This window comes from Acomys minous, assembly GCF_964271855.1.
Source record: "Acomys minous genome assembly, chromosome: 2".
Taxonomy (NCBI): domain Eukaryota; kingdom Metazoa; phylum Chordata; class Mammalia; order Rodentia; family Muridae; genus Acomys; species Acomys minous.
Genome location: NC_140484.1, coordinates 19,681,586 through 19,693,078, shown reverse-complemented (window position 1 = coordinate 19,693,078; position 11,493 = coordinate 19,681,586). Strand labels below are relative to the sequence as shown.

General features: G+C 36.6%; 1 protein-coding gene across 1 annotated transcript in view; it reads right to left on the bottom strand.

Annotated features, from left to right (window-relative positions):
• TM9SF3 (transmembrane 9 superfamily member 3) overlaps window positions 1–11,493 on the bottom strand; it is a 49,066-nt gene continuing 37,573 nt past the window's right edge. Inside the window, exons 10-15 of the mRNA XM_084771709.1 lie at window positions 8,596–8,735; window positions 6,289–6,357; window positions 4,479–4,625; window positions 3,750–3,833; window positions 3,553–3,629; window positions 1–1,346 (exon numbers count right to left, since the gene is read on the bottom strand). Of these exons, the coding sequence (XP_084627835.1) occupies window positions 1,279–1,346; window positions 3,553–3,629; window positions 3,750–3,833; window positions 4,479–4,625; window positions 6,289–6,357; window positions 8,596–8,735 (585 nt within the window). The 3' untranslated portion in view covers window positions 1–1,278. The remainder of the gene's footprint in view (window positions 1,347–3,552; window positions 3,630–3,749; window positions 3,834–4,478; window positions 4,626–6,288; window positions 6,358–8,595; window positions 8,736–11,493) is intronic.

Sequence of the window (11,493 nt, the reverse complement as noted above, 5' to 3'; positions counted from 1 at the left end):
TTTGGTCAGGAAATTTTATTTGAACATTCTAAAGCAATAATGCTTTAGATGTTACTTAAATGTCCCAGACAGGATTAACAAAATTAAATGTTTCTAAATTACAAATTTAGCTCCAGTAGGAGTTTCATAAAAGAAGAAAACAACCCCCTCCCAAAAGAAGTATGACACACACATTTTGAAGAAATCCCAATGTTTCATGCAATGGTAGGCAAGAAGATGTAAAAAGCCACCCAAACCCATACATTTCTACACCAATCATCATCCCAAAAAAGTCCTCCAGTCAATCTGTACATCCAAATGCATCCAGGAACCTACACCTACACGACATTATTAATGTTATATACATTTATTGCCCCCCTTGTTTTTTTTTTATTAATAATTTCTTATGTAAAGCCTTCATTGAAACCCAAAAAAAGATGTAAGACTAACTGGGGGTTGGGGGGGGGAGATAATCACTTTAGACATTCAGTTAAAATGTAATTTATCTAAATCTCCAAATGTTTAATAAAAACACGTTTCTTCTCCATTTAACACTTTGCTTGCTAACTGTACAGTAAATTGCATTATAGAGAGTATAGCTCTAATTTCATACTGTATCTTCTTTGGATGGAATTGAGATAACTGGTTAATTTTAAGATAAATAAAATGAAGTTGATCCAACTAAGACTAAGATGACAGCAGATATATTCCATGCAGAATTCAATGGTTTTCAATTTTGTTTTTTAAAAAAAAAAGATGCAGTCGAATGGAGGGACGACCAAAACAGTCAAAAAGAAGCCAGGTTCATTATATAAAAGTGTCCCACAATGGATCAACAATGGCAGTAAAAATAAGAGAAAATTCATCTTTCTGGAGCATCATCTTTCAATAACATAGAAATGCCAAGTGCCAGGAAGATTTCTACTCATGGAATTTTAGCATCCAAGTTTCCCTCTAGTTATTTTATTGGAACAAATGCTTTAAATAAACTATTTGTCCTCTTCACTGAAGAGAGCTGGTCTATTTCATCTTTAATGAGCTAGTTTGGGGAAGATTAGCCATGTACTGTAGGAATGCCTACTGCATAAAATCCAAGCATTTGCTGTGAACAGTTGGAGAAAGCAGTCAGTAAGAACCTAGGATCAATGGAAACAGGTGTTACGTTAAGCCATCCATGAGAGACCCACAAAGTACCCAGTGTTAAGCCCAAATCTCTTCTTGCGCTTATTCTTCTTTTCTGTGCAAGTTCCACCCTCATGAAAGAGAAACTGATCCGAAGTTCCAGGTTGTCTCACTTGTCTAGTCAATTTTCACATTAGTATAGATTTTTCGAACAAAGGCACTTGTTCCCATGTAACCGATTGCTCCTGCAAAAATAAAACAACATATTTTGATACAAATACAATGGGACCAGGGCCAGCTATTTATGGACCATGTTCTCTGTTCTAGAGAGTTCTATTCCTTTCTCACAGTGATGTCTTTATGTTAGCATTTCAGAGTAATGTCTCTCTGAATTCCTTAAATGTTATCATTTGCTTCACAAAGCATCTGTTACAGATGCTAACACACCTAACCTAGTATTTAGAATCAAGTCACAATTATTACTAGTATGGTCAGTAATTGTGGAATTAAAATATAGCTCATAAAAGAGTGACTTGATGATGACAAACCCAGCTCATTAAAGGAATAATACTTTTTTATTTTCCCATTTTGAAACATAGTCTTGCTATGCAGCCCGGACTGTCTTTGAATTCTGGAACCTTCTGCTTCAGTCTCCTGGGTGCTGGAATTAGAAATGTAAATGACCATTCATGACAATATCAATGTTTTCAAAACCATACAGAGCCGTAAGAAGTAATCAGGGAAGCTTTGGGAACTAAGAGAAGCATGACAGTGTTGTTGAACTCTCAAGAGAGATACTTTCTAGTGTCTCCTTTTTATATTTAAGTTATAAAAGCTGTATAGTTGGTAGAAAGGATTACGTTTTTCAGGAAATGAATGGAATGGATAGGTAAGTAGATCAGGAGTTTTAAACTGTTGGTTTCAAAAATAAACTTCAAATGGGGCTCAAATTTTCAGAAAGCAGGGCATGTTGTTAATGAAATAGTTACCTTTGTGTCTAAGAGTACATAGCATATGAAAGTTATTCACTGATTACATGCTGAATAAGTGAACGAATGACAGATGAATGAATAAAGAAACCAAGCAGTCTTTATAGCCAAACAATGGTGTGTTTCGTTTTGTTTTTTGAACCTGAGACCTTTTAGGATAGGTGGTCAATGACCATTCTTCACTGCATTTATTCCTTAACAATTTTAAATTACATTTCCATGAATTAATTAATAGTACACACACACACACACACACACACACACACACACACACACACACACACACACAAACTAGTCACTTTTCTAATAGTACTAGGGATTGAATCCAAGGGTTTTTACATGTTAGACAAGCACTCTGAGCTACACCCCCAACCATGAACCAATGTGCTTTCTTCAAACTGGTAAATCTCAAGGTAACAAAACAGATAAGGAAAGGAAGACTGTCTTTTTTAAAGGAATCTCTGCTATTCAACAGAAAAGGAGTAAGAGTTACAATACTATAACCACCAATGAGTTACTTAAGGTAGGCAATAACTACCAATAACTTCTAATTTCACACACACCTCACGCCTCCCAATAAAAATCTACAACCACCTATTGAAGTCTTCTTGGATAAGCACTGAGTATAAGAGGTTATTATTTTATAAGAAGTATGAAGTGGGGAGGGTACATGGCAAAACACCTCAGAGATACCATCAGCTAAACCCACTGTGGAAAACTAAATAGGTAGGCTGCCCTCACTGCCAGAAGCCTGCATTGCCTCTAGATACTGGCTGGTATTGTTAGCCACAGTCTGAGAAACTTCTAAACAGAAATCATTCAGGCAACACTTTACACCTGCTGATATTACAACCTTTCCAATAATTACATGCTTTTAAATGCCAATTCTCAACTGCACGTGGTGCTACACACACTTGTAATCCTAGCTACTCAGGATGCTGAGGCAGGAGAATCATTTGAGTCCAGAAGTTTAAGAATAGCCTGAGCAACAGAGAAACACAGTATAAATACAAGAAAATTCCCAACAGAAAATGACCATAGCAATTCTGTGCTATGTAGCATCATTAGAACAGCTACAAAAATAGAAATTAACTGGGAGATAGATCAGATTTTAAGGGAGAGTCAAAAAGACCAAAGGCAAACTTCTGAAGTCATTTTGATATTTCTGATAAATCAAAAAGAACAGAATCCCCTAGCTTTTCTTTAATTATTGTTGGGGGTGAGCCATGTGGGCCGCAGCATATGGGCGGAGGTCAGAGGACAACTCTTTGGAGTCAGTTCTCTAGTTTCAGCTTTACATGAGTTCCAAGGATCAAACTCAAGCCTGAGCAGAAAATACTTTTTTACTTGCTGAATCACTTTGCCAGCCCAGATTTTCTTAATTTCTAATTATAGTGTTTTCCTGATTCTGAGATAATAAAATTTTCCTCATGATGTTCCCAGAATTTAAATAAAAACTTACCACACATTATCCCCAAGGCTGTGCTAAATACCGCCATATATCCAAAGTAAAATGATGTTTGAAATAAGCCATACATCCTGCAAGACAATAAAATAATATTCAGCACATATATTTTACCTTCAGTCTAAAGCCTTACACTTTTTTAAAGGACAAGTATAGTTTCCCAGGTAAGACATGAGAGAAAAACCTCTACTTACTTTGTTTTGAAAAAATAGTAGTAAAAGGAATACATGTAAACATAGATTGCAGTTGATGCAGCAGAGAGAAAACTTGTCCATTGCCTGGAATAAAAACCAAAATTATAAAACATTTTGAAATGAATGGCACTCAACATTATAAGGCAAAGAATTTTTTTTAAAAAAATCACTTAAAATTCTGTATGCTTAAAAACAAATACTTGTACCTGATGCTTAAATATTAACAGAGAAGGGCCTAGGAACTAGGAACTCCTGAGTCTGGTCAGATCCTCTAAGTGACTTTAGATACCCCCTCACACCCCCTCTTTCAGACTGATGTTCAAAACAGAGAGATGTCTCCTCACAATGTCAACATAGAGCACTCTGCAGAAATGTTTCAAACAGGACAAAAAAGTTTTAACTGATATGATGCCATTTGCCTATAAATTTTTCATTATATTTACAACTAGAGAAAAAATATTTCTGCTATCTTTTTAATTCATTCATTTTATTTTCTGAATCAGAGTATCAAGATAACAGGATCCTGTCTGGGTGTGGTGACACATACCTTTAATCTCAGCACCGGGAGGCAGAAGCAGGTGGGTATCTTTGAATTTGAGGACAGCCTGGTCTATATGGCAAGTTCCAGAATAGCAAAAGCCATGAATAAAAAGACCCTGTTTCATGAGACAAAAAAAAAAAAAAAAAAAAAAAGGAGGGGGGATACAAGCTCCACCCATAAGCACTTACCACCTATAATCCTCTGCATTTAGCAGAAAGTATGTGCACACGATAGTCACACAGACAGTCACAATGCACAGGATGACCAGCACCAGCATCATGAAGCCATAGACGTAGTAGATCTTATATGCCCAGAAAGACGTGAAGATGAAATACCTGAGAAGAAGCAATGGACATCCTTGAAGCTTACTCTGCTTCTGCCAGGTCTTCTGTCTCATTTTTATTTCATTTAAAACTTATAATCATCCTTTCTAGTAATTTCCAATAGTTCCTCTGAACTCGTTTATTAAATTCTAGAAATACTTTTGTGTTTTTTGTTTGTTTGTTTGTTTTTTTAAAGAGCAAACTCTTTAAAAAGGCATTTTATCACTCTGGAGGAAGAGGCAGGCAGATCTCTGAGTTCAAGGCCAGCCTGGTCTATAGAGTGAGTTCTAGGACAGCCAAAGAAACCCTGTCTTTGGTGGGGAATGAGGGAAATCTCTGAGAAACTGACTAAATTAGAAGCTTAAAGAAGTTACAAAGTAGAGACAATGAGAACAGCTCCAATCTACAATTGTAAAATAAAGTCAATTCCTTCATTCTTCCACTTTTAAAGATGCAACATTACTCAAGTAACATATTTCACATTTTATAAAACATTCTATTAATAGAAAAGTGATAAGTGATAAACTAAGAATATATAGAATTAGAAAAGAAAATGTCTAACAAAGATTGACACTGTCTTCAGAGAACAGTGAGAGTATTAATATTTTTCATGAAGGAGAAGAAGAAGAATTAGAAGAATTAGAAGAATTAGAAGAAGAAGAAGAAGAAGAAGAAGAAGAAGAAGAAGAAGAAGAAGAAGAAGAAGAAGAAGAAGAAGAAGAATCCCAAAACTCTTATATTCATTATTAAATCATCCTTAATTCAGAACAGGGTTATTTAGTTCTTTTTTTAAAGTATCTCCCGTTTTGTAATTCATTATTCAATCATACATCTTTTCAACAACTATTTACAGATCCCTTGCTACACAGTAAGGGGTGACAGGGGAAGGTCTGGAGGCAAGAAGGGAAGGGGGAACTGATGTGATTATATTATAATCTCAAAAAATAAAATCTAAAAACCATTGTATTTACTTATGTATTTATTTTTAAGCAAGTAAGCAGTGAGGATCAGCCCTATAAGAGAAACACCACTGCTCTATAGATCACTTTCTGTGGGAAACCCCAGTAACAAGACAACCCTGGCTCCTCTGATGTGCACTAGACCTAGCTAGGCAAATGACAAGAGTGGCACCTCTGCTTTGACTGTTTGAGAAATTGGGAAAGCAGTGAAAACTGGACAAAGGGTGAGGAGTCAATATAAACTCAGGGAGAGAAAACAACAGAAGCAGAGGAACTGGTTCAGAGTAAAGGGATTCATTAAATTAAATAAGCAAACAAAAACATTGGGGACTGCAGAGATTGCTCAGCACTTAAAGCAGGGGCTACTTTTACAAAGGACATGAATTTGATTCCAGCACCTACAAGGTGGCTCATACCCTCTGTGGCTCTAGTTGCAGGGGACCTGACACCCTCTTCTGGCCTCCAGGGGCACCAGGCATGCTCATGGTGCACACGTAATGAATGTAGGCAAGCATTCATGCACACAAATCTAATAAACAAAACCAAACACGCACGCGTGCACACATGCACATTTTTAAAAGCTAGAAACCTCAGTATTTCATTATAGCAGTGCAAAACCAACTTCAGAGAGACCACCTTGTCTGATGATTCCATACTAATCCAGCATGCTCTAGTTCTTAAATCCTTCAAAATATGAAAACATTGCCAAGACTTACATTTCAATAAAGATTGAGCCAAAAGGTAAAATTCCTCCTAGGCACACAATAACTGCAGGCTCCATGAACCTGGAAAACATTAAAATTAAAAGTATACTTCTAGCAAGATTTCATAATATGTATATATCCCAATAATATCTGATGTTTAATAATTTAAAAATCATGTCATGGATAAAGAGGCATAAAAAGCTTGAGACTTCAAATCAGTTATCAGTTCTATCCAGTACTAAAGCCTGAGTGAAGTATTTGAGGAACACAAATTGTTTCTACTGGCAGAACAAGAAACACAGTAAGTATTTATTCCTAATTTCCCAGTTTTTAGTAACTTCTGAGAACCCTATAAGCATTTACTTAAAGAAGTCCAAAGAAGGAAAAAAGAAAACAAAGTCCTGAGACCCTTATATGAAATAAGTTCCCATAAACTGGCTTTGCCGGTTCTTTATCCATTTTCTTCGTGGGTCTAATTCTCTTCCAACAAATTAAATAATCAAGGTATTATCAATTCTGATTTACAATGAGGGCAAAGAGAGACTAAGAAAATTCAAACATCATCTCTTCTCCCAGCAAACATTTCCTGAGTGAAATAACTGGTTTCTCTAATTGGAATGCTTTAACTTCATGCTCTCCTTCCAGCAAGCACGGTCCGCTCTCACAGCCTTCCTCTCCATCTCAGAAGACACTACTCTTTCCCCTTCCTCCTCCTAACTCCTGAGCACTCTCCATGACAGAACTTACTACACTGCATGTTCACTGTCTACTGACTATTATCAGATGGCACTAATCTGATGCTATTCATCGAGGTAGTGCCAACACCAGAACAGGATCTGGACAAGCAAAGATACCAAACTATTACCTATGGGATGCACAAACTTAAGAACAAAACAAAATGAGAAGACAGGGGGAGAAAAACAAAACTTTAAAAGTCATTTATTATAATTTTCCTTCCTTGTTTGAACAGAAAGCCAAGGTCCTGCAGTTAAAATTGATTTATGCCAGGTAACTATCCCATAAAAAAAATCCCTAGAACCAGTACTCAGATATGATTAAAGAACAAGAAGAAAATGAAGCAACAGCCTTCCAGTACCTAAAAGTGACTTATTTCTGGAAGGCGAGGGTGTGTGTTGTCTGCATCTCTTCCTCACTAGCTCTTTTCCCCACAGATCTCTTATGGTTTCTGACCAGGCTTTTCCTCTTATCTGTCTTGCAGTAGCAACAAGCTGAACATGAGGATTCTAATGAGCCCTAGTAATATAATATTGATTTAAGGGAAAAAACGGACTCATAACTCTTCAGTCCATAGTTCCTTATAGGCACCAATCTAACAAAGAAAGTACACAGCAGTTCCTAAAATTGGAATAGGTCACCATCCCCTAAATCAAGGCTCTCACACTGTGGGTCATATAACTGAATGTGTAGGCTATGAAAAAAATCAGCCAGAGTAAAAGGTTTGGGAATACTCAATGACCAAAAATTAATTCGAAATCAAACACACATGCTCAACCATGTTGCACCGTGGGACTTCACTGATGCTGTGGTCCTGAACACTACTGGCCTGTGTATTCCTTGATAGCATGTAACACTGGCCACTGCTATCTGAAACACAGCTCAGATTCCTGCCAACTGTGTTACAAACTGCAATGTTTACTATTCCTACAAAGTTTACCGCTTATAGAAACAACAAACTATCAAATTAGTACATCTTTGGATTGTTTTGTATTCAAATATTTAATTACCACTGGTCTCAATCTTAATTCATCTCTCAATTGGTGGGTTTATATGGGAATAAATGGGTCAATATTTAGGATATTTGGAAGGAAATTATAAACTAGTAGTTGGCAGATTTTTCAGTAATTTAGAAGGTTTCAGATTTTGCTGGTGATATGGCCTCTGTTATGACTACTGCTCTATCAACTCTGATGCTAGACAGTAATAGAAGCCATAGGTAGTATGTGAAGACTGGGTATGACTGTGTTCCAATAAAACTTTATTTACATAACAGGCAGTGACCACATTTGACTTGCAGGCTTAAAAAACTATTGAAACTTTACTTTCCATTCACCTCTACACACTAGTCTATTTACTAACGTTTTGACATGTGGACGGCAACAATATTCAGAAGGTAAAAATAAGAGCATAGCTTATTACACTCTTTACAATGAAGATTAATGAGAAAATTAAAATGTACAAATTCTTAAACTTATAGTCATTTGCATAAACATAAGCTGCTTCTAAAGTTATATGTACATAGCAGTCTTAAAAACGTATATACTGTGGAAACAAACAAATAAGCTTTAACACTCTCTTTACCATTTTTTCTCCGGGATAGGACGAGGCACAGCATTGACACGACAAGGGAAGTTGGGCTGACCTGACAGATTTCGGCCAAGTATTGTACCAACAAGATTTAGAGGAAGAATAACAAAAAAACAGATGCAACAAACGGCCACCTGTAAATTAAATTAAAAAGTGTGTGGTTACTCAGAGACCAAAAACACTAATAAAAACAAGGAAGAGAGACACCTGAAATTTCAAACTCATTTTGATCACAGAGAAAATGTTATGTTCTAATAAGAACTAAAATGACACAAGGAATGCACCACTAGAGATAGGGAAAATGTTCACACTGAGAAAACACAAGCTGATCTCCTCCCCACTTTCAGCTCCCACTATCCCCATCTTACACTGTACTTGACAGACTACCTTTTAGATTTCTTTCCTTGTCAGCTGTTTCATTATTACAACCAAGTTACTTGATTATACTTTATTGAGCTTCTAATATTCACAAGGAGTTCCCAAATGCTAGACCCCTATAAGTATGAGGTGAAGAACACTGAGAGATGAGACTTACTGTTCTCAAAGACAGTACATACCAGAACAAAATTTTAATTCAGATTTGTTGGGTTTGGGGCTCTTTTCTCTTCTACAGTATCTTAAGAATGCTAATAACAAAAACGTGTATATGTCTGCATGCATGCAGCGCATGTGTGATTACTCTAACAAAATAACACAAATATTTCTCTGTCCATTCAAAGTCTAAAATTGTAAAAAAAAAAACAAAACAAAAAACATTTATTTTTGTGGTGTTTTTAGAGAACACAAACACACTCTCTTCTGGAGAGGACCTGGTTAAGCTAGCTTCACTCTGAAACAGTCAGACTTCTAGAACAACGGTCTCTAAGATCTCTAGATTCTACAGTAGGAGTCCTCACACATAGAAATGTTGAGCAGAAACTGAGAGGTGGGGCTGGAGAGATGGCTCAGTGGTTAAGAGCACTATCTGTTCTTCCGAAGGACCTGGGTTCAGTTCCCAGCTCCCACATGGCAGCTCACAACTGTCTGTATATCCAGTTCCAAGGGATCTGATACTGATGCATATAAAATAGAGTTTAATAAATTGTTTTTTTAAAAAAAGAAACAGAGGTGAAGTACAAGATGGAACAACAGTGATGGCATCAGAAGAATCTCTTGAAAATATCAGGTTCAGGAACTTGTCTTGGTTGCTATGGTACAAACTCGTACTAACATGACAAAGACATGTGAAATGTGAAGAGATAGGCAAGCATCTTCAGATGCTTTATTATAGTATTATGAATTAAGTGCAGCATACATATGAGGGTGGCAAATTCTGACTGTTTGCTTTTGATTCTCTTCTAAGTTACTGTAAGATAATAAGACTTAACACAGCAGTTCTCAACCTGTGGCCATGACCACTGGAAAACACTTATTTCCGGTATGCTTAGGAACTGAATCACCACTCAGTATCAAAATTACAGCTGTGGGATAGCAACAAAAATAATTTCGTGGTTGGGTGACACCACAACATGAGGAACTGTATTAAAGGGTCATAGCATTAGGAAGGTTGACAACCACTGCCTAACACACTATAATAAAGAGCTTTGTACTCTCCCTTTACCATAACAAATGTCAAATAAGAAGTAAGAGAAACTGAAGGAAATGCTGCTATGTCAGATTCCATGGCCTAGAAGAATGTTTATAACCGATAGACAGAACCTAAGTGCTTAAAATACAGGAATTCTGTAGGCATTTGATTTGGAACTCTTTTTGAAAGAGTAGGATTCTCTCTTTCTCTGTCTCTTTTTCCCTTTTATCCCCTTTCTTTCTCCTCTCCTTCCTCCCTCCACTTTCTGAGGCAGTCTCATGTAGCCCAGGCTAGCTTTAAACTTGCTATACAGCCAAAAGTGAGCTTGAATCTCTAGCTCTCCTGTCAAGTCCTCTTAGGTGCTGTGTGGGGACAGAACCAGAGCTCTGTGCACAGCAACCAACACTACACACTCAGCTATCTCCTCAGTCCATGAAAAGTCTGGGGTTTTTGTTTGTTTGTTTGTTTTTTAGCATGTCCCTAAGTCTAATAATATAGATTCAAACACATTCTATAGAAAATATTAACAAAACAGAGATGACTCATTTCCATGCAAACATCAAGTTTCTCTTTCTGTTTTTGTGTCTGTATTTGGACTTCTGGCAAGTGTCACAGGTGAGGGAAGTTTGAAATGCTACACTGGTGTTGGGTTCTACCTCTCTTCTTATCCAAGCATGCACACATTTGTTCACTGAAAAGTATACAAGCACTAATACAATACTTGCGTACTACATGCAGTTAACCACAGGTGCACAAAGCACACTCAGCCTTCCATGCCATGACAAAGCTCAATAAAATATCCCATAAACACTTCATCAACAAATATCCAAGTGTTTAGTACTGTGTATAATTGTTCTCATTGCTGGATCTTTTATCATGATTAAAAGTATGGGCAGCTGGCTAGAGATTGTACTGATCAGACTAAAACCAATTCCCAACTTTTATATTCAAATTCTAGATGAGTTCACTTAGAGAATCCTGAGAATGCAAGGTAAGCTACTAACAAAAAGATGGAATCAGCTCACTGGTTAAGTCGGGGTTTTTTTCAATATCAGCATTAAATACTGATATTAAATATAGTTGATTCCAGAGGATATTACTGACCTATAATTCATAACCCTTGATTTGAGATTTGCATTCATCAAACTTTATTTATCACCTATAAAATTTAGAGTTACTTAAGATAGAATCATAGTTGTATCTTTCTCCTCTACAAGGTTTTCACATAAGGTCTTTTTTAAAATGAAACGTAGCAGCTAAGAGTTCAAGAACATTTGTCTACTACACAGGTGAAAACCTTGAAATTCAAACCTGCACAGTCCTCA